At 47.1% G+C, this 20000-nt stretch overlaps 1 protein-coding gene across 2 annotated transcripts in view; it reads right to left on the bottom strand.

Annotated features, from left to right (window-relative positions):
* The window catches only part of shmt2 (serine hydroxymethyltransferase 2 (mitochondrial)), a 45536-nt gene that overhangs the window by 24121 nt on the left and 1415 nt on the right, over positions 1–20000 (bottom strand). The window contains exons 2-6 of one of the 2 annotated variants that reach the window (XM_052526464.1): positions 8049–8246; positions 4548–4627; positions 3526–3726; positions 2673–2754; positions 1436–1558 (exon numbers count right to left, since the gene is read on the bottom strand). In XM_052526464.1, coding sequence (XP_052382424.1) covers positions 1436–1558; positions 2673–2754; positions 3526–3726; positions 4548–4627; positions 8049–8246 — 684 coding nt within the window. Of the gene's footprint in view, positions 1–1435; positions 1559–2672; positions 2755–3525; positions 3727–4547; positions 4628–7957; positions 7976–8048; positions 8247–20000 lie in introns of those variants that run through there. The other variant, XM_052526465.1, reaches the window with a different exon arrangement.

The raw sequence follows: 20000 nt of genomic DNA, 5'->3' as shown, positions 1-20000 counted from the left end.
GGCCGTTCTTCCCCCTAGTAGGGGCCGTTCTTCACCCTGCCCCCACGGGCCGTTCTTCCCCCCCCAGGGGGCCGTTCTGGTCCCTGCCCCCACGGGCCGTTCTTCCCCCTAGTAGGGGCCGTTCTGACCCCTGCCCCCTACGGGCCGTTCTTCCCCTTAGCAGGGGCCGTTCTTCCCCCTAGTAGGGGCCGTTCTGGTCCCTGCCCCCTACGGGCCGTTCTTCCCCTTAGCAGGGGCCGTTCTGGTCCCTGCCCCTTACAGGGGCCGTTCTTCCCCCTGCCCCCACGGGCCGTTCTGGTCCCTGCCCCCTACGGGCGGGTCGTTCTTCCCCTTAGCAGGGGCCGTTCTGACCCTGCCCCTCACGGGCCGTTCTGGTCCCTGCCCCCACGGGGAGAAAGAGTCTGGTCCCTGCCCCCACGGGTCGTTCTTCCCCTTAGCAGGGCCGTTCTTCCCCTTAGCAGGGGCCGTTCCGGTCCCTGCCCCTTACGGGCCGTTCCGGTCCCTGCCCCCTACGGGCCGTTCTTCCCCTTAGCAGGGGCCGTTCTGGTCCCTGCCCCTTAGCAGGGGCCGTTCTTCCCCCTGCCCCCTACGGGCCGTTCTTCCCCCTATGGGCCGTTCTGGTCCCTGCCCCCTACGGGCCGTTCTTCCCCTTAGCAGGGGCCGTTCTTCCCCCTGCCCCCTACGGGGCGTTCTTCCCCCTAGTAGGGGCCGTTCTTCACCCTGCCCCCTACGGGCCGTTCTTCCCCCTAGTAGGGGCCGTTCTGGTCCCTGCCCCCTACGGGCCGTTCTTCCCCCTAGTAGGGGCCGTTCTGACCCCTGCCCCCTACGGGCCGTTCTTCCACCTAGTAGGGGCCGTTCTTCACCCTGCCCCCTACGGGCCGTTCTTCCCCCTAGTAGGGGCCGTTCTGGTCCCTGCCCCCACGGGCCGTTCTTCACCCTGCCCCCTACGGGCCGTTCTTCCCCCTAGTAGGGGCCGTTCTGGTCCCTGCCCCCTCACGGGGGAGAGTTCTTCCCCCTAGTAGGGGCCGTTCTGACCCTGCCCCCTACGGGCCGTTCTTCCCCCTAGTAGAGGGCCGTTCTTCACCCTGCCCCTACGGGCCGTTCTTCCCCCTAGTAGGGGCGTTCTGAGAGCCTGCCCCTACGGGCCGTTCTTCCCCCTAGTAGGGGCGTTCTGACCCCTGCCCCCTACGGGCCGTTCTTCCCCCTAGTAGGGGAGAGTTCTGGTCCCTGCCCCCTACGGGCCGTTCTTCCCCCTAGAAGGGAGAGGTTCTGACCCCTGAAACGGGAGAGTTCTTCCCCCTAGTAGGGGCCGTTCTGGCCGGGACAAGGCTTACTTGAACTAAGGATTTGAGAGATAGAGGTAGGTAGGTAGTCCCAGAGAGGGAGGTAGTCACAGAGAGGGAGGTAGTCACAGAGAGGGAGAAAGAGTCTGTACCTTCTTGATGCGAGCGTAGTCAATGAGGCGAGCGTAGGCGCTGGTGCCTGCAATGATCAACTTGGGCCGGAAGAGACGGGCAGTCATCTCCAGCTGGTCATAGTCAATGAGCCCTGTGGCAGGCTGGAGAAAGGGAGAGAATGTACGAGATAGGGAGCGAGAAAGCGAGAGAGGGGAGAGAGCGAGAAAGCGAGAGAGGGGAGAGAGCGAGAAAGCGAGAGAGGGGAGAGAGCGAGAAAGCGAGAGAGGGGAGAGAGCGAGAAAGCGAGAGAGGGGAGAGAGCGAGAAAGCGAGAGAGGGGAGAGAGCGAGAAAGCGAGAGAGGGGAGAGAGCGAGAAAGCGAGAGAGGAGAGAGAGAAAGCGAGAGAGGGGAGAGAGCGAGAAAGCGAGAGAGGGGAGAGAGCGAGAGAGGAGGAGGGGAGGAGAGAGAGCGAGAGAGGAGGGCGAGAGAGCGAGAGAGGAGGGGAGAGAAAGCGAGAGAGGGGAGAGAGAGAGAAAGCGAGAGAGGAGGGAGAGAGAGAGAAAGCGAGAGAGGGGAGAGAGAGAGAAAGCGAGAGGGGGAGAGAGAGAGAAAGCGAGAGAGGGGAGAGAGAGAGAAAGCAAGAGAGGGGAGAGAGAGAGAAAGCGAGAGAGAGGGAGAGAGAGAGAAAGCAAGAGAAAGGGAGAGAGAGAGAAAGCGAGAGAGAAAGCAAGAAAGGGAGAGAGAGAGAGAAAGCGAGAGAGGGAGAGAAAGTGAGGCAAACAGAGATCGGGAAAATGACAGAAATGGATAAACCAATAAGGACTCAAGGAGATACTAGAACCAATGACGTCGCTGGCCAATATCGACCAGTAACAGAGACCACTAACCATATATCGTAGGATAGATAAGATTGTTTATTTTAACTTGTCTACTGTATTCTAATCCATTCCATTTCATTCAATTCCCATTGCATTAGTGACGAGTAGCATTTATAGTAGTATTAACTACTGCCACTACAGATGAGAGGTAAGGACAAGAATGTTCCCCACTAGGAGACAAGTGAGGGTGGCAAGTTGTCTCGATCAGAGGGACACTGGACCAGGTTAAACAGTTACGTTAAAGCTCCGAACCGGTCTTTCCTTGACTCCTCCTTCTCAAACCGTATTGGAGGAGAAAAATCGAAAGTCCCTCCCTTCAGACCTTCTCCTCCAACGGGTTTTGAGAAGGAGATGAGGAGAGAGGGACCGGGAAGGAGTGGAGTGTGGCTCTGCTTACATTGAGCTTGTAGGGCATGGACTCAAAATAGATGGAGGTAGCAGATATCCTCTTGGTGTCAGACATGTAACCATGGGTCAGACTGCAGAAGGACGACAACAACAACAACATTTGTGTTATTCAATATACTTTTAGGACATTTAGCAGACGCTCTTATCTACAGTGATTTCGTCAGCCTGCTTGGTATGATTACTGTGTAGCACCATTATTGTAAGTTACTTACATTAAACACATTTAAAAATATGGTGCCCACTATGACAGTAAAGAAAAGGTAGAGTGAAATGAGGAAAGTAGAGAGCTGGTAGTCCGTGAATTGGTGAGGGAAAAAAAAAAAAAAAAAAAAATCAGGATAGAGGCCGACCACGAGAGGCAGAGGTAGAGGCAGAGAACTGAATAGAGAGACTGAGGCAGAGATAGAGGCCGACCACAAGAGGCAGAGAGGCAGAGTGAGGCAGAGAACTGAATAGACAGAGACTGAGGCAGAGATAGAGGCCGACCACGAGGCAGAGAGGCAGAGTGAGGCAGAGAACTGAATAGACAGAGACTGAGGCAGAGATAGAGGCCGACCACGAGAGGCAGAGGTGAGGCAGAGAACTGAATAGACAGAGACTGAGGCAGAGATAGAGGCCGACCACGAGAGGCAGAGTGAGGCAGAGAACTGAATAGACAGAGACTGAGGCAGAGGCAGAGATAACGGCCGACCACAAGACGCAGAGAGGCAGAGAACTGAATAGACAGAGACTGAGGCAGAGATAGAGGCCGACCACGAGAGGCAGAGGTAGAGAGGAGGCAGAGGTAGAGAGGCAGAAAACTGAATAGACAGAGAATGAGGCAGAGGCAGATGGCTACATACTGTCCACCGTCAGGCAGGTCCAGGCCCATGATGCGGTCATGAGGGTTGAGGACGGCGGTGTAGGCAGCGAAGTTGGCGGGAGAGCCAGAGTAGGGCTGGACGTTCACCCCCCACAGGGCAGGGTCCAGGTCAAAGGCCTCCAGGGCTCTCTTCTGGCACAACAACTCTATCTGGTCTACCACCTCAGCTCCACCGTAGTACCTAGAGGAGTGGAGAGGGTTAACACCATCTACTAAACCACCATAGTACCTAGCGAGAACAGGGCCACGTTCATTGAATCACACAACAGAAGAAAACAGACTGAAACCAGGAGGAACTACCGGTACTTGTCTGATTAGAAAAACTCACCCACTTCCTGTTACGCGTCATAACTATAGCTGTGCCTAATTGCCAATGCAGGAATTATAATCCTAATTCTGATTAAAACAGTTCTGGGGAATTGGGTGAAAAGGAGAAGGTGCCTAGGTACAGTATGTTGGAGGGGAAATGGGAACAGGGCAACAGATGGACAGGATACAGTTCTGTATGGTAAATGCTTTGGGCATGCATTCTCAGTGGTGTGCTAACCTAGTATAGTCAATGCTTTGGGCATGCATTCTCAGTGGTGTGCTAACCTAGTATGGTCAATGCTTTGGGCATGCATTCTCAGTGGTGTGCTAACCTAGTATGGTCAATGCATTGGGCATGCATTCTCAGTGGTGTGCTAACCTAGTATGGTCAATGCTTTGGGCATGCATTCTCAGTGGTGTGCTAACCTAGTATGGTCAATGCTTTGGGCATGCATTCTCAGTGGTGTGCTAACCTAGTATGGTCAATGCTTTGGGCATGCATTCTCAGTGGTGTGCTAACCTAGTATGGTCAATGCATTGGGCATGCATTCTCAGTGGTGTGCTAACCTAGTATGGTCAATGCTTTGGGCATGCATTCTCAGTGGTGTGCTAACCTAGTATGGTCAATGCTTTGGGCATGCATTCTCAGTGGTGTGCTAACCTAGTATGGTCATTGTTACGTAGTAGCCTTACCTCCTGCCTGGGTAGCCCTCTGAGTACTTGTTATTGAGGCAGGATCCTTGGGCCTCCAGCGCAGCCCGACTGCAGAAGTTCTGGAGAGGAGAGGCAAACCAGAATCTGGACATCAGGATCAGATCAATGCAAGAGACAGATGGAAAAGGCCAAAAGGCAAATTATAAACTGTTAAGTGATTAGTAGAATCCCACCCCCAAAGACAACAGCAATCACACTCTTCAACCAGAATTCATACACTGGACTCTTCTATTCTCCTCTACAAGGAAAAAAGAGAAAGCACAATCACTGCTATAAGCGGTGGTAGTGTTGCCCTATCACTGAATCATCAAGGGCTGTCCGACAAAAAATTATATCTTGGTTGACCGAGAGTTCTGTTCTTTAAACCAATCGATTGGGCAAAATTTTTAAAACGTTTATTTTCCACATATATGGACACATCCTGAGTGTTTTAATCAAATCAACTACATGCACTGAGCTTGTCTGATGCTGTAAGACACGCTGTTTGATTAAATAATTAAGACACGACCGGAATTTGATTGTGCCATGCCGGGCGCAGACTGTTAAAAAAAACAACAAATGACAGCAAGTGACCAGCAACATAGTTAGAGCCACTTCTGGCTTAAAAGTTCTGTTACCGAAATCCCAAATTTGTTTAGGAGAAACATTTCCTAAACCCTCATGTCTTTACATGACACGTGTATGCATCGCATTCAGACGACCAATAGGGCCAGACCTACAGCATATCATAACCAGACCAATAAATTGGTGGTGAACTCTGAACGCCATAACATGTGACAGCAAAATGGATGCAGAGGAAGTGACAAATAAACTTGAAACGGAGTTAATGTTTACTGGTTGCTCAGGAGGTAAAGGGGAAGTCAGATGTGTGGAATAAATGTGACTAGTTGTGGAAAATACTGGAGATCAAGAAAAAAGAAGGTGAGGAGCAAGGTATTGTGTGCATATTATGTCTACCAAACAGGTGCTGTTAGATTACAATATAATTTCTGATCGTTTGGAATAATGTAAACACTAAATCAATTATAAAAATGTACGAGAGTCTTCTGTAATAAAAGGGCATACATATTATTTTTATTTTATTTTTTACAACAGACTAAAAACAGTTGCATTCATTTGTGAAAACAATTTACGAAATTGAACGGTTTATTTATTGTTTACACTAAATTATTCAAGGGTCGCCTTGTTATTTTATTTAAAAACTAAAATCCTTGATTGCATTTCACATCATGAATGACTCGTACGCTGTGTGACGACATGACCGAATGAATGATGGGATACAGTAACCTATTTTTATAGGCCTACGGTATTAAAGAATAAACAGGATGTACTCTGAGGCCTACAGCTTGATGGTGCTTATACAAGGCTGCTATATTAAGCCTACTGATGATAATGACATTACTTATTACGATCATAATAATAATAATAATAAAAGTATATCAAGAGGATTATTATAAATATACATTTCTGACAATTTGGAACAGTGTAAACCGTAAATAAATGATAAAGAATACCAGAGAGGGTTGCTCTAATGGAAAAAGTGTAAAAACCTTTATTACAGCATAACAAATATTAAAACCAGGCGAATGTGAAATTGTTTATTTGACATGTGGCTGCGTGAGGTTTGGTGCACACGGAATCAGTAAGTTATTAAAAACAAACACTCAAAAACGGGCAACAGAATCAAGATCACTCTCATTTCTGTAGATATGGATGGTTTATAAAACCAGGCACATTTAACAGTTAGACTATTGATTATATATCTAATTAAGTTGGGGTTTGCACCCTCCTCACTTTTCTTAGACAATTAAGGTAAGGGCTGTTTTCTCGTCTCCTCACTCTGCTGCTGCCTCCGCCACATGGTTCTCAACACCAATACACTGGTTAACGTCGCTATTATGCACATATCAACACGGTCTAAGAAAACTCAGAACTGCAGACAGCGACCGCTATTAGTGCTGCACCATTATTCATACATTATATAATATAACCATGCTACATTTCAGTAGCATGTCTGATGGACTGCCTCATCCCCACAGCCTCCACAAGGGATCAGTCCACTCAGAACGTTTGGTCTCTATTGATAGTTTAGGTGGCAGAGGGGCCAGGATGTTACCGTGTTTCTAAGGCAGAGGGACCAGGATGTTACCGTGTTTCTAAGGACAGGTTAGGATCCCTGCAATAGCGGCCATAAGTAGTGTCAGGCCCACCGATGGAGAGGGAAGGGACTGTCTGTAACCACTTCTGACAGTGTCAGGGAGAGGAAGGTGACAGGGGATTGACACCTCAGTGTGGCATCTTGATTCTTCAGCTCAGATTATCACAGTGCCTGTCAGGTTTCAGACCGCGTCACGCGTCCCTACAGGGTTGTATGCTAATGCCGCTCAGACTTCACCTCCACTGGAGAAGGAGATGTGAGATAACAGCTCAGGTAACAGTGTACAGGTTTCTGCTGTGTGCCACACTGAGAAAGCACCCCACTCCTCACATTATACTTGGAAATGCAATCTGAATGCAATGCTAACGACACATACTGACATAGAACTAACTCAAAACATGTTATAGTGATGATACAAAGAGCATCAATTGCCCCCACTCCTAATCTGATAGTTCTAATCTTAGGCACACCCCATTGACACCCCACATTGAACCCACCATCCACACACTAACAGAGGGCCACTCAGCTCAGAGGAGGAACCTCAGGCAGATCCAGCTCAGAGGAGGAACCTCAGGCAGATCCAGCTCAGAGGAGGAACCTCAGGCAGATCCAGCTCAGAGGAGGAACCTCAGGCAGATCCAGCTCAGAGGAGGAACCTCAGGCAGATCCAGCTCAGAGGAGGAACCTCAGGCAGATCCAGCTCAGAGGAGGAACCTCAGGCAGATCCAGCTCAGAGGAGGAACCTCAGGCAGATCCAGCTCAGAGGAGGAACCTCAGGCAGATCCAGCTCAGAGGAGGAACCTCAGGCAGATCCAGCTCAGAGGAGGAACCTCAGGCAGATCCAGCTCAGAGGAGGAACCTCAGGCAGATCCAGCTCAGAGGAGGAACCTCAGGCAGATCCAGCTCAGAGGCCCAGATCCTGATCTCCATCAGCAGCAGATATTTGTAAACAATGAATGTGTTCATGCAAAAACATTGAATCGAAAAAGTATTGTTGTATCATATCCCATATATCTAGATGTGTATCAAATTTTTCATGAAAGGTGAGATGCACATCCTTAGTGTGACTCTGGGCCTGTCAAACTGCTTCTTTCTCAACTGACCACAATAGATAGACTGACTAACATACAGCTTACCATGAGCTACAGGCCTCCTCTTTCTGACAGCCAACCAGAAAGACAGATAGCTAGCCAGTCAAAACAGCCAGTCACACAGCCAGTCACACACACACCTCAGAGGCAATGAGCTCCAGTCCTCCTCGTTTTGACAGCCAACCAGAAAGACCGATAGCTAGCCAGTCAAAGAGCCAGTCACACACTCACCTCAGAGGCAATGAGCTCCAGTCCCCGACACTGCCTGTCCTTCTCTTTCCGCAGCAAGTTCCACATCTCCGGGTCGTCCTGGGCCAGACTGTCCTGCCCAGTCCACGGGGCCTCCTGTTCCACACTACGGGTAGCCGCATGCTGGCTCCTCCTCGCCCCAACGCTGCTCAGGGCCACCGGGGCACGCAGGCACAATGGCTGGTAGGGAAAAACAGACAGAGGAACAGGTCATTTATGGATCCATGATTTAAAAAAATAATATCTGGGTTGTGTTCACAACAAAAGAAGAAAAGATTAGAAACAGAGGTGGTGTTAGCATGCAAAAAATAAAAATGGCAATTTCACAAGAACACACGTCTGATCTACGAATCCCATTGGTTAAGACAACGGTAGCATTAGCGGCCGCGTATTGTCTGAATAACCGGTGAGGGGTGGTTGGAGATGTCAACAAAGCAGCACGGCAGAAAAATATGCTGCTAAGTTTTCAAACTTCCGGTCGTTTTTTTGTTGTTGAGAGGATATATAAAGCAATCTGTGCATTTCAACAACCACATGAATACAGCCATTTCTCTTTGTCAAAAAACGACCTGCCACGGTTTTGAACAGATTAGATTATACTACTTAGTACGAACGCACCAAGAAAAATAACGCAACAAGCATGCAGATGCAGTAAGTGATAAACTAGGGATAGCTAACGATGTCACAAAGCATAATGCACCAACCAGGTAACTTTCATTCTGAAATAACTTTATATTTCAGAGTTCGTCAGATATTAGTTTAGATGCTTGAAATTGGCGTGGTAGTGAACTAGCAAACTATAGCTAGCAAGCTGCTTCTCAAAAGTAGATCAAAGTGCCTTCAGAAACTATTCAAACCCTTAGATTTTTTTTTCAAATGTTGTGTTACGGCCCGAATTTTGTAACCGGCCGACACACAATAATTAATTAAAACTTTTAATTAATGAATTAAATGAAAAGCTGAAATATCTTAGGTCAATATGTATTCAAACCCTTTGTTATGGCAAACCTAAATAAGTTCAGGAGTAAACGTATGCTTAACAAATCACTTAACTTGCATGGACTCACTGTGTGCAATGTTGAACATTATTTTTGAATGACTACCCCATCCCTGTACCCCACACATACAGATAATTGTAAAGGTCCCTCAGTCAAGCAGTGAATTTCAAAACCGATTCAACCACAAAGACCTGGGAGTTTCACCAATGCCCCAGAGGGCACCTATTTTTTTTATTAAAAAACAGACATTGAACATCCCTTTGAGCATGGTGAAGTTATTAATTACACTAGATGGTGTATCAATACACCCAGTCACTACAAAGATACAGGTGTCTTTCCTAACTCAGTTGCTGGTGAGGAAGGAAACTGCTCAAGGATTTCATAAAGCCAATGGTGACTTTAAAACGGTTTGAGTTTAATCGCTGTGATAGGATAAAACTGAGGATGGATCAACAACATTGCAGTTAATCCACAATACTAACCTAACTGACAGAGTGAAAATAATCCTGTAAGGAATTTAAATCCTAAACATGCATCCTGATTGCAACAAGGCACTAAACTAATACTGAAAAACAAAGCAATTAACTTTTTGACCTGAATAGTGTTATGTTTGTGGCAAATCCAATACAACAAATTACTGAGTACCACTCTCCATAGTTTCTAGCATAGTGGTGGCTGTATCATGTTATGGGTATTGCTTGTAATCGTTAAGGACTGGGGAATTTTTCCAGGATAAAAAATAAACGTAATGGCGCTAAGGACAGGCAAAAGTCCTAGAGGAAATCCTGGTTCAGTCTGCTTTCCACCAGACACTGGGAGATTAATTCACCTTTCAGCAGGACAATAACCTAAAACACAAGGCCAAATCCACACAGGAGTTGCTTACCATGAAGGCAATGAATGTCCCGGAGTGGCCAAAGTACAGTTCTGACTTGAAGTTCCTTGGCAAGATGTGAAAATGGTTGTCGAGCAATGACTGACAAACAATTACACAGAGCTTGAACATATTTGAAAATCATTCTTTTAAAGTCTCACAATCCAGGTGTGCAAAGGTCTTGGACTTACCCAGAAAGACATCTGTTTTGCTGCCAAAAGGTGCTTTTACAAAGTATTGACTCAGGGGTGTGAATACGCCAGATATTTATGTATTTCACACACAAAAATAAATAAATAAATAGCAAAGAAAATGTCAAAAAACATGTTTTCACTTTGTCATTATGGCGCATTTTCTGTAAATGGGGGATACATTTTATTCAGTCCATTTAACAAAGAAAATCAGTCTAACAACAAAATGTGGAAAACGTCAAGGTGTGAATACTTCCTGAAGGCACTGTAACAGATTAATCCAAACTAACTATTTCAATGTTCCTAGAAATTACAATAGCTGACATTTTAATTTGATCTGTTTGGGATACACAAGGTTCTATACTGTTCTACAGAACATGTCACTCTGACACCTACAGTAGAGCATGATGAGCACAGAGGGAAACAATCAAATTGGCCAGTCAGGCTTTTTTGTCCAACCAGATCTGCGATGAGTAGGTTCGAGCTACTATATCCCTTGGATGTGGCAGTTCAGTTTTATTCAGGTCCCAGGCTTCCATGATTGTTATTTACAGAAGTTAAAAAAAAAACAACTTATTTTTGCTTTAGCTCCATCTGTACTTGATAGAGCAGATCTGTAGTGAGGAAGTATGCAGTCTGACTCATTGGGAGGGAGACTAGAGCGGACCCAGAGGCACCACGACGGTCCATTTACTTCGTGCCGTTAGAATTTATGCTATTAAAATCACGAGATTTCATTGGGGCAGTTCTCCCTCGTGGAAAATAGCCATCCAAGCAATGTTCGCAAAGCCTATGCTTCCATGGTGCTGCTGCCAGTCACTGAGGGGCAGAGTCATAGTATCCGAATGGTGTTTTGTTATGTCTTGGACCAAGGTCATTATAAAAAGAAAAGGACAATGAATGGTGTTAGGGTTGCAAATTTCTCGTTTTTCAGCCAGGTTTCTCACAACTCTAATTTCCCCCCAAAAATGGCAACTCCTGGCCTAGTCTGCAGTTCCCAAAAACAGCTCTCGGCTGTTAACTAACCGTATATCTTAGCTGTTAAGACTGTAAAATGTATCTTCCTCAAATCAGTAGTGTTGGACCTACAGTAGGAGTGTCAGAGACACGTACGACACAACCAGAATGGTTTCAGAAGATAGGATAAGATAAGATGTATTTAAAATTGTACAGTAGCCTACTTCGTTGTCAATGTCTCTTCAACGATTAATACATCTAGACACATGAAGGCACACAATTCTATTTTTAACACGACATCTCCCACTTATGCACTCCAATATGTAACTAATATAATTTAGAGTTAGCTTGGTGTTTGAGTGATAATAATCAGCATGGTTGTATGCCTCTATCAGCTGTACTTAGGGAAGGGAGCTAGCTAGCTGCTTTGAAGAGCCAGCACAGAGCAGAAACAGCAGGACCTCAGCACAGCACTTCCTCTTATCTAATCTCAGCTAGCACCATGCCTAGTTCTCTGCCTGACTAGTTCTCCATACAGCTAGCTGCAGGACAGTGTGGGTACATGCAAATTAAATAGCTCATCACCTTTTAAACAGCAGGACTGGCCTAATGATGGTCTTCTATTTCCCCAGACCCCCTACCGAGCCAGTCTCCGGTGTACTGCAGGGTGATGTGTAACTTCACTTTAATAGTGCTATTAAAATCCAATTAACACAAATGATGGTGACCAGGATGACTGTACATACGGGTTATATACTGTCTGGTGTGTGTGTCCATCTCCTGAGTCACAAAAACATTTTTTTATTTTTTTAAACACTGCACTTCTGAAAGCGAAAATATTTGTCAAAACAAGTAGAATTCATCCCTTGAAAAATAGGTCACAGATTATTCTGCACACTGCAAAATCATAAATACCACAGGCCATTTTTCACACAACTATCTCCAGAACATAGGAACACATTCATTCTAATGACAGGTTATTTACACACATCTATTAGCCTACAACATTAAATCTTTATCACAGATCGTTCACCTTCACGAGCTGCTGTGGCTGCTTCCTCTAAAAAAAAACATGTACGAGCTCTTCCAGGAGCTGCCTGGCAGGCCTGCAGTTATTTCCCCTGGAGCTCCTGTGGTGCTGATGAGGAAGCATATCTAGGGCCCCATCCTCTCCTCCCAGGTTGGCACATTAAATGGGTGATGGTGAAACCCAACTCTCCTGGCCTTCTGTCAGCCTGCGGGCCACTCCGAGTGTGTGAGGAGGAAGACAGCTAAGGTCCACCCGAGGGAGAGGGGGGGTGAGGAGTCCTAAGGAGACAGCTCAGGTCCACCCACCTGCTCCCTCAGGGGACACGTTCCACACACACAGAAATCACACGGGTCATTAAGTACTGACGGGACCCGTCCTTTGCTGTCTACACACACGCTGGCACATACACCCACACAGCCTTGCTTACAGCAGAGAGCAGACAGAGGTGTCCATCTGTCTGCGCTGAGGGCATCCCCTCCTTTCTGCACTGGTGTCACTGTAGGATGCTAAACAGAGTGGCACTGCATCCTTTTTATTAGCTCCTTATACACGCACTCCATCAAGCTCTCCTCTGTCCCCCTCCCACCCAGGGCTGGCCTGGGAAGCAGGCTCCTCTGTCCCCCTCCCACCCAGGGCTGGCCAAGGAAGCAGGCTCCTCTGTCCCCCTCCCACCCAGGGCTGGCCTGGGAAGCAGTCTCCGCTGTCCTCCCACCAGGGCTGGGCGATATAGCCGTATAGTAATATCTAAAAAAAAATTCTAAGATTTGGACGATTCACGATCTCAATTTCCCTGAACAAATTACAAAAGGCCAAGACATAATTCTTCATTGAATTTTCTTTATAAAAATTGTAAAAAAATATATATATATACACAATGCCTCAAGGCCCATTTCTGCAAAACAAATGAGCAACACTGTGCCACGCTGTCATCATTGTATGCAAATCAATTAAAAAATAAGAATGAAAAAAGGTAATCCCTAAGAAGAACTTGCACAATAAATCAAATTATAAAATTCTGTCAAGCAAAATATTGTCCTTTACTTTGTTCTTCACAAGTTTCTGGAGAGGAACACACGCCCGTCTACTGACTCTGGCTTTTGGTCCTGGAGAGGAACACACGCCCATCTACTGACTCTGGCTTTAGGCCCTGGCGAGGAACACACGCCCGTCTACTGACTCTGGCTTTAGGCCCTGGCGAGGAACACACGCCCGTCTACTGACTCTGGCTTTAGGCCCTGGAGAGGAACACACGCCCATCTACTGACTCTGGCTTTAGGCCCTGGAGAGGAACACACGCCCGTCTACTGACTCTGGCTTTAGGCCCTGGAGAGGAACACACGCCCGTCTACTGACTCTGGCTTTAGGCCCTGGAGAGGAACACACGCCCATCTACTGACTCTGGCTTTAGGCCCTGGAGAGGAACACACGCCCGTCTACTGACTCTGGCTTTTGGTCCTGGAGAGGAACACACGCCGTCTACTGACTCTGGCTTTAGGCCCTGGCGAGGAACACACGCCCATCTACTGACTCTGGCTTTAGGCCCTGGCGAGGAACACACGCCCGTCTACTGACTCTGGCTTTAGGCCCTGGAGAGGAACACACGCCCATCTACTGACTCTGGCTTTAGGCCCTGGAGAGGAACACACGCCCGTCTACTGACTCTGGCTTTAGGCCCTGGAGAGGAACACACGCCCGTCTACTGACTCTGGCTTTAGGCCCTGGCGAGGAACACACGCCCGTCTACTGACTCTGGCTTTAGGCCCTGGCGAGGAACACACGCCCATCTACTGACTCTGGCTTTAGGCCCTGGCGAGGAACACACGCCCGTCTACTGACTCTGGCTTTAGGCCCTGGTGAGGAACACACGCCTGTCTACTGTCTCTGGCTTTAGGCCCTGTGATATGTCACAATGTTCCCAGCTGTGCTAAAGACCCTCTCCGAAGGGGCAGTTGTAGCAGGAATACACTGGTACTTTTTTTTTAGCAAGCTAACTCAGTCTTGAGATGTAGGCCTCATGGAGCCTTCACCACCCAAGTGGATCTTTGTGTCAGGGGTATAAAAGCACGGACAACAAGTAACTTGACAACTCAGTTTTGATGTCGTCCTCCTCCTCCGACTCTGGGCCTGACAGTGCAGTCTTCTTGAAGAAGCTTTGCCAGTGTTTTCTTGCCTTTCTTAGACACCGGTTCACTTTCTGTGGCGCACAGTTGTGCCCAGGGTGCCGTGTGCTTTCCTCAGCTAGCAGAGACCTCCGCTCTAAAAACAGATGTTTGTTTGATGCTCTCCATCTTGTCGTCATCTGCTATACATGTGGTCCTGAACCCGGGGATCCACCAACGAGGACATATCAAGGCGTTCCACTGTGGCAGGATCTTCATACTTATAGTTGAGATACTGTAGTGGGGGCACTCTTGATTTTCTTTGCGAGCGTGTCCTCACCTGCCTCCGGCTGCAGGAGGCTGCGTTTGAACAGGTTTTTCACAGGCTTGAGGTAGGAGACGCTAACGTAGTTCACCCCAAGAGAGCGCGTCAGTGAATTCCCGTAGTGGGCCTATGGCTTTGTTTACTGACTCCAACACATTGATATCCTGACAGTTGGGCACCAGGTGCCTGCTTTTCTTCTGAGCCCAGGACTCGGGCTATGGCCTTTTCTTGTTCCAGGATTTGTTCTATCATTTTCTGTCTCGACCCCCACATGGTTGGGGAGTGGTGAGCTGGTAGACTGAGCTCAGCCTGTGCTCCAGACAAGTCTCTCCTCTTGTTCCAACTGAAGGGAAAGGTGCTGACCACCTTCTTGCACAACCCAAAGGCACAGTGAGAACTCGTGGGTCTTTCACACCAGTCTCTGAAAATAATGAACAAAGGATTCTAAGAAAGGCAGCATTTTAAATCAAATGTGACAAGTACAGTATTCAGTTGACCTGTCAAACCAACGCCACCTCATCTCCCCCTCCCACAAGTCTATTCTATTGTTTAGGAATGTTACACCACAAGCTGTTTGAATGTGTAATAATTTTGAATGAAAATGTATTACATTTTATGTGTTATAAACTAAAAAACAGCCTGTGGTTATTTGCTATTGGATTGGTAAAACGACAACTACTAACCTACATCTGGCCTGAACACAACTTTTTAGAACGCACTTTAAAATTATCCAATGTCACACTTACCGATGGCGAGGTGAAGCCACTGCAGGCGGGTCCAGTTGTTTGAGCGTAATGCTGTTACCATGGTGCTCACGCTGTCAGTTGTCATGCACACCTGTCGATCTTCACTCATCTTCCACGATGTCAGAGAGCCTCTGAGACCCTGGGCTATTACTTCACCTGTATGATCATCTTCCACGATTCATTTACGTAGTGGACTGTCAAACGTGGGTACATTTAAGTCATTTAGCAGACGCTCTTATCCAGAGCGACTTACGGCTCTGAAGTTCTGCTCGACCACAGACTGGCTGTGGTGGAAAAATAAAACACTAGCCAGCTGCTCTGCGACTCTTCGCGGGTGGCAGTGTATAATCGCGGCAGGACCAGATATTTCGCTATGTAATAGAGCTCCTTCCACCGCAAACGTTTCTTGGTTGTGCTGCTGCTGCTTTTCATAGCAATCGTCTTTCGAGACATTTTGCACAGTACATTCGTTTGCTGAACATCAGACCGGTTAAACCCGAACCACTTCCATATTACTGAGAAAAAAAAACATTGCTGCCCTTTTCGTGGATGATTTCGTCCTCACCAGAGGCTGAGCCGGCGCCCTCACCAGAGGCTGAGCCGGCGCCCTCACCAGAGGCTGAGCCGGCGTCCTCACCAGAGGCTGAGCCGGCGTCCTCACCAGAGGCTGAGCCGGCGTCCTCACCAGAGGCTGAGCCGGCGTCCTCACCAGAGGCTGAGCCGGCGTCCTCACCAGAGGCTGAGCCGGCGTCCTCACCAGAGGCTGAGCCGGCGTCCTCACTTTCCATGTTGGTGGAACTCTTACCAGCGCTACACTTCTCCGGCGGGGTTACAATTTGTGAAAGGCTGTCTAGGGTTGTGATTGGTGGATAACCTCTGTGCACGTGTTGTCACGCAACTGGGACAAGATTGGACATTGGGCTGACAGAAGAGACAGTGAGATGTTGTAACGTTTCACAAATGCAACATTATAACAAAACCTTGATTCTTCCGATACAGGCATTTTCCATATTGTGCTAAAACAAACTAATCGCCCCAGCCCTACTCCCACCTCCGTCTAGCCTGGGCAGCAGTCTCCTCTAAACAAACAGATGACACTCCTCCTCCCCGAGGCCTGCTCTGCCTGCTGCACCCCCCCCCACACACACACATCATTACACTGTATTAATTTAAAAAACAGCATGATTAATTGATCCTAGAGAAGCAGTGAGAGGATGTGTAGATGCTAAGGACCAGACCTGTCACAGTTGTTGGCAGCACTATATTTAGACAACAGACGAATGAATGTCTTTTGAAGGTGGACTGGATGAGAAACTAGTAGTGACGACAAGGGTACATGAAATCAGCAGGTTGTCTACTATGTTCTAGTAGGGAGGTACTGAGGCATCACACACTGTCACGAGGTTGAGGATGCATTGTTTTGTCATTTCCTGTCTGACCGGCCTCCACGCCCGGCCTGCTACTATCCTTCTTGGCTGCTAAAAGAAAGAAACAAAAGAAAAGAAATTCCCAACTATCATTCAATTTTAACTGATTATTTCTGTCATCTTCCTCTGGGTCGTTGAAGAAGAGTCCATTTTCCAGATGACTGCTGTCCATCAGGCCTGGTGTGAAACTACAATCAGCCTTGTCACACGGGTGACAGAGAAAAGAGCGAGTGAGGAGGAGACGAGGGCAAGAGAGGGGTGTAAAACAGGGCAGAAGTATCAGTCAGGAGAACAGCCGCTGCCTCTCTTCCCGTCACTGACTAATAGGAGAACTGCCGTTACAAATTGCCCCCTGATTCAGCTGGGATGACAAGACGGACAGAGCCAATGGAGGAAACAAGGAGAAAACTGGCCAGGGTGAAGTGGGTTGACGTCTGGCTGGAGACAGCCAGTGTGTGACGAGGCAGGCGTCACAGGAACAATCAGCAGGGTTTCAGTCTAGCGGTACAAAGCCTCCAAAACATCACAACGACGATAACGTTAACCCCTTGTTATAGGCCACCGACAGTTGAGAGGGCAGTTCAACGAACAAATCTGTTACCTTCTCCACATCCAATGTTTACATGTAGGCCGAGGCTAGAACAACTGGATCCTGTCTGCTGCTTGTAGGCATCTGTGCAAACACTTCTGTTTTTCAAAAGGTAAGTAACAGTGATGTGAATGCTGGTTTGTAATTGGTGAGTTCTAGAGAGGCTACTACATTATGCATGCGGTATTTTTTATTTTAAAAATCAGGTGCTGGTTGATTGGCAGCAACACAGAATTCTTGCCAAATGCCTTTTTAAACAACTGCTTTAAAGTTGTTTAATAAATACAGATCTCAAAAAAATAACTTTGCATCTTCAGAAAACAGATCAGAAAAACTAGCAAAGTGCTTCAAAAAGAGAAATAAAGGCCATCACAATGAAACACTTGTGTTGTGTATCTGGTGGTTTCAGGGAATTGTATTATATTAGAACGTCTTTGGAAAATAGTGAGATGACTACTGGCTTTTCCTCACACATTATGTCTCAAATATGCAGAAACCATACTGGTCAGGGAGTGTTTTTCAGTCACTGAAGCCCAACACAGAACTTAAGGTTAGGGCTCACTGGAAAGTGAGTGTCTGTTTGCCTAGATACCAGATTGGAACAGTCTTTCCTCAAGTAAATGTATTTTTTGACTAAATTCTTTAAAAATGCCATTATTTATTTATTTAGCCTTTATTTAACAAGGCAAGTCAGTTAAGAACAAATTCTTATTTACAATGACGGCCTACCCTGGCCAAACCCCGGACGACGCTAGGCCAATTGTGCGCCGCACTATGGGACTCCAAATCACAGCCGTTGTGCTACAACATGGAATCAAACCAGGGTCTGTAGTGACGCCTCGAGCACCGAGATGTAGTGCCTTAGACCGCTGTGCCACTCGGGAGCCCCCCCCGAGAGCTAATAAGGCTAAGACCTCTAACATTCACTCGTAAGTTCATACTTCTTATTCAAATTGAAAGCGTAACACATGTAGGCTATAGCCACTCAAAGCCAACAAGCAAGTCAAGGATTCTACAAACAACCACAGCTTTTTAAATCCAGCCCATTCCAAACACAATGAAAACCACGATCCTCAAAATAGCTACAGTCTAATACTGACTGTACATGTGGCTACGCGGTACTCAGCTTGTGCTTTTGTCTTAACTCCAGCTCACCCCCTTGCAGTGGCCTTGAGTGGAGAAAGAGGGGTGTGCACAGAGGCTACAGGTCAGGGGTGTGTGCACAGACCACTGAGCTCATTGGCCGACGCCGAGCTTTGAGCTTTGGCTCCTGCGAAGGCAATAATATGAACCCAGTCAAAACGGTGGACTCAGTCAGAGTTATAGGATGTAGCGGCAGGTGGCCTAGTGGTTAGAGCGTTGGACTAGTAACCGAAAGGTTGCCAGGTCGAATCCCCAAGCTGACAAGGTTACATTTCTGTCCTTCTGCCCTGAACAAGACAGTTAACCCACTGTTCCTACGCCAGTTAACCCACTGTTCCTACGCCAGTTAACCCACTGTTCCTACGCCAGTTAACACACTGTTCCTACGCCAGTTAACACACTGTTCCTACGCCAGTTAACACACTGTTCCTACGCCAGTTAACACACTGTTCCTACGCCAGTTAACACACTGTTCCTACGCCAGTTAACCCACTGTTCCTACGCCAGTTAACCCACTGTTCCTAGGCCGTCATTGTAAATAAGAATGTTCTTAACTGACTTGCCTAGTTAAATAAAGGCTAAATAGTACAAGGGGCTCTTTATAGACGCAGATTGATAAGTGACATTATAGCCATGAAGAAACGATGCAGACAGGCCAGACTCCTAAACTCGTTGAAACTAGCCATGTCACATAACGTAGTCTAGTTATGTGTAGACTATATGGCAATTTGACTGATTTTCAACAACAACAAAACAAACATCTGCTGTGAGCAGTTTTGAATTGTATTTAAACTTCAAGGCAGTCTTCCTCAAGTGCCACATATGCATAACTAATTCACTACTTTGTGGTAGGCCTACTTTACTGAAGTTAAAACAGCCACTCCTGCAAAATGAAAGCCCAGGAGGCAGATATATGATTACAGACAGTAAGTAGTTCAGAGATGATAGGCCTTGGACCTGAAAACCTCAGTGAAGTGATTAAGGTCACCTCCTTATTTCCACATGAGTGCACCGCCACCATACAGACTGCAACTCGTGAGATCTTTGAAATTGCATTAGGATGCATTCATAACTGATTAGCACAATAGGAGAAGCATGCAAACCATTCAGTCATCTTAATAGGAAACATTAACCGAAAACAGCCGCCTTGCACCAACTGCTCTACATTAGTTTGTCTGCACAACAGATTCTCACTTCCTCGTCTAATCCACTGTTGAGAAGGTTGCCACTTCACGAGCGTCCGGCTCACTCAGTGTGAAATGGCCTCCCTAACCCATCACGTAGCCTTTAGTCTCATGACAACCTCTATTTGGATCTGGGTACTGAGATTAGGATAACCATCACGTAGCCCATTTACAAAAACAACAACATATGTTTAGCACACGCTTTTAGAGACTCACAAAAGGTGATATGTCTAGGCTCCAATCCTGGATGCTAACAGATCAATAACTTTGCCTCTGATACACAAACCTGTTGCATGTTTGTTTGAAGAGTGAGACCAGGTGAATACATAGGTGAATACATAGACTGGCCATTGAAAGTGTTGTGACAGTTT

The sequence above is a fragment of the Oncorhynchus keta genome, chromosome 10 (genome assembly GCF_023373465.1).
Source record: "Oncorhynchus keta strain PuntledgeMale-10-30-2019 chromosome 10, Oket_V2, whole genome shotgun sequence".
NCBI classification, from domain to species: Eukaryota; Metazoa; Chordata; class Actinopteri; order Salmoniformes; family Salmonidae; genus Oncorhynchus; species Oncorhynchus keta.
Note: the sequence above shows the minus strand (reverse complement) of the source record. Positions and strands in the feature narration are given on the sequence as shown.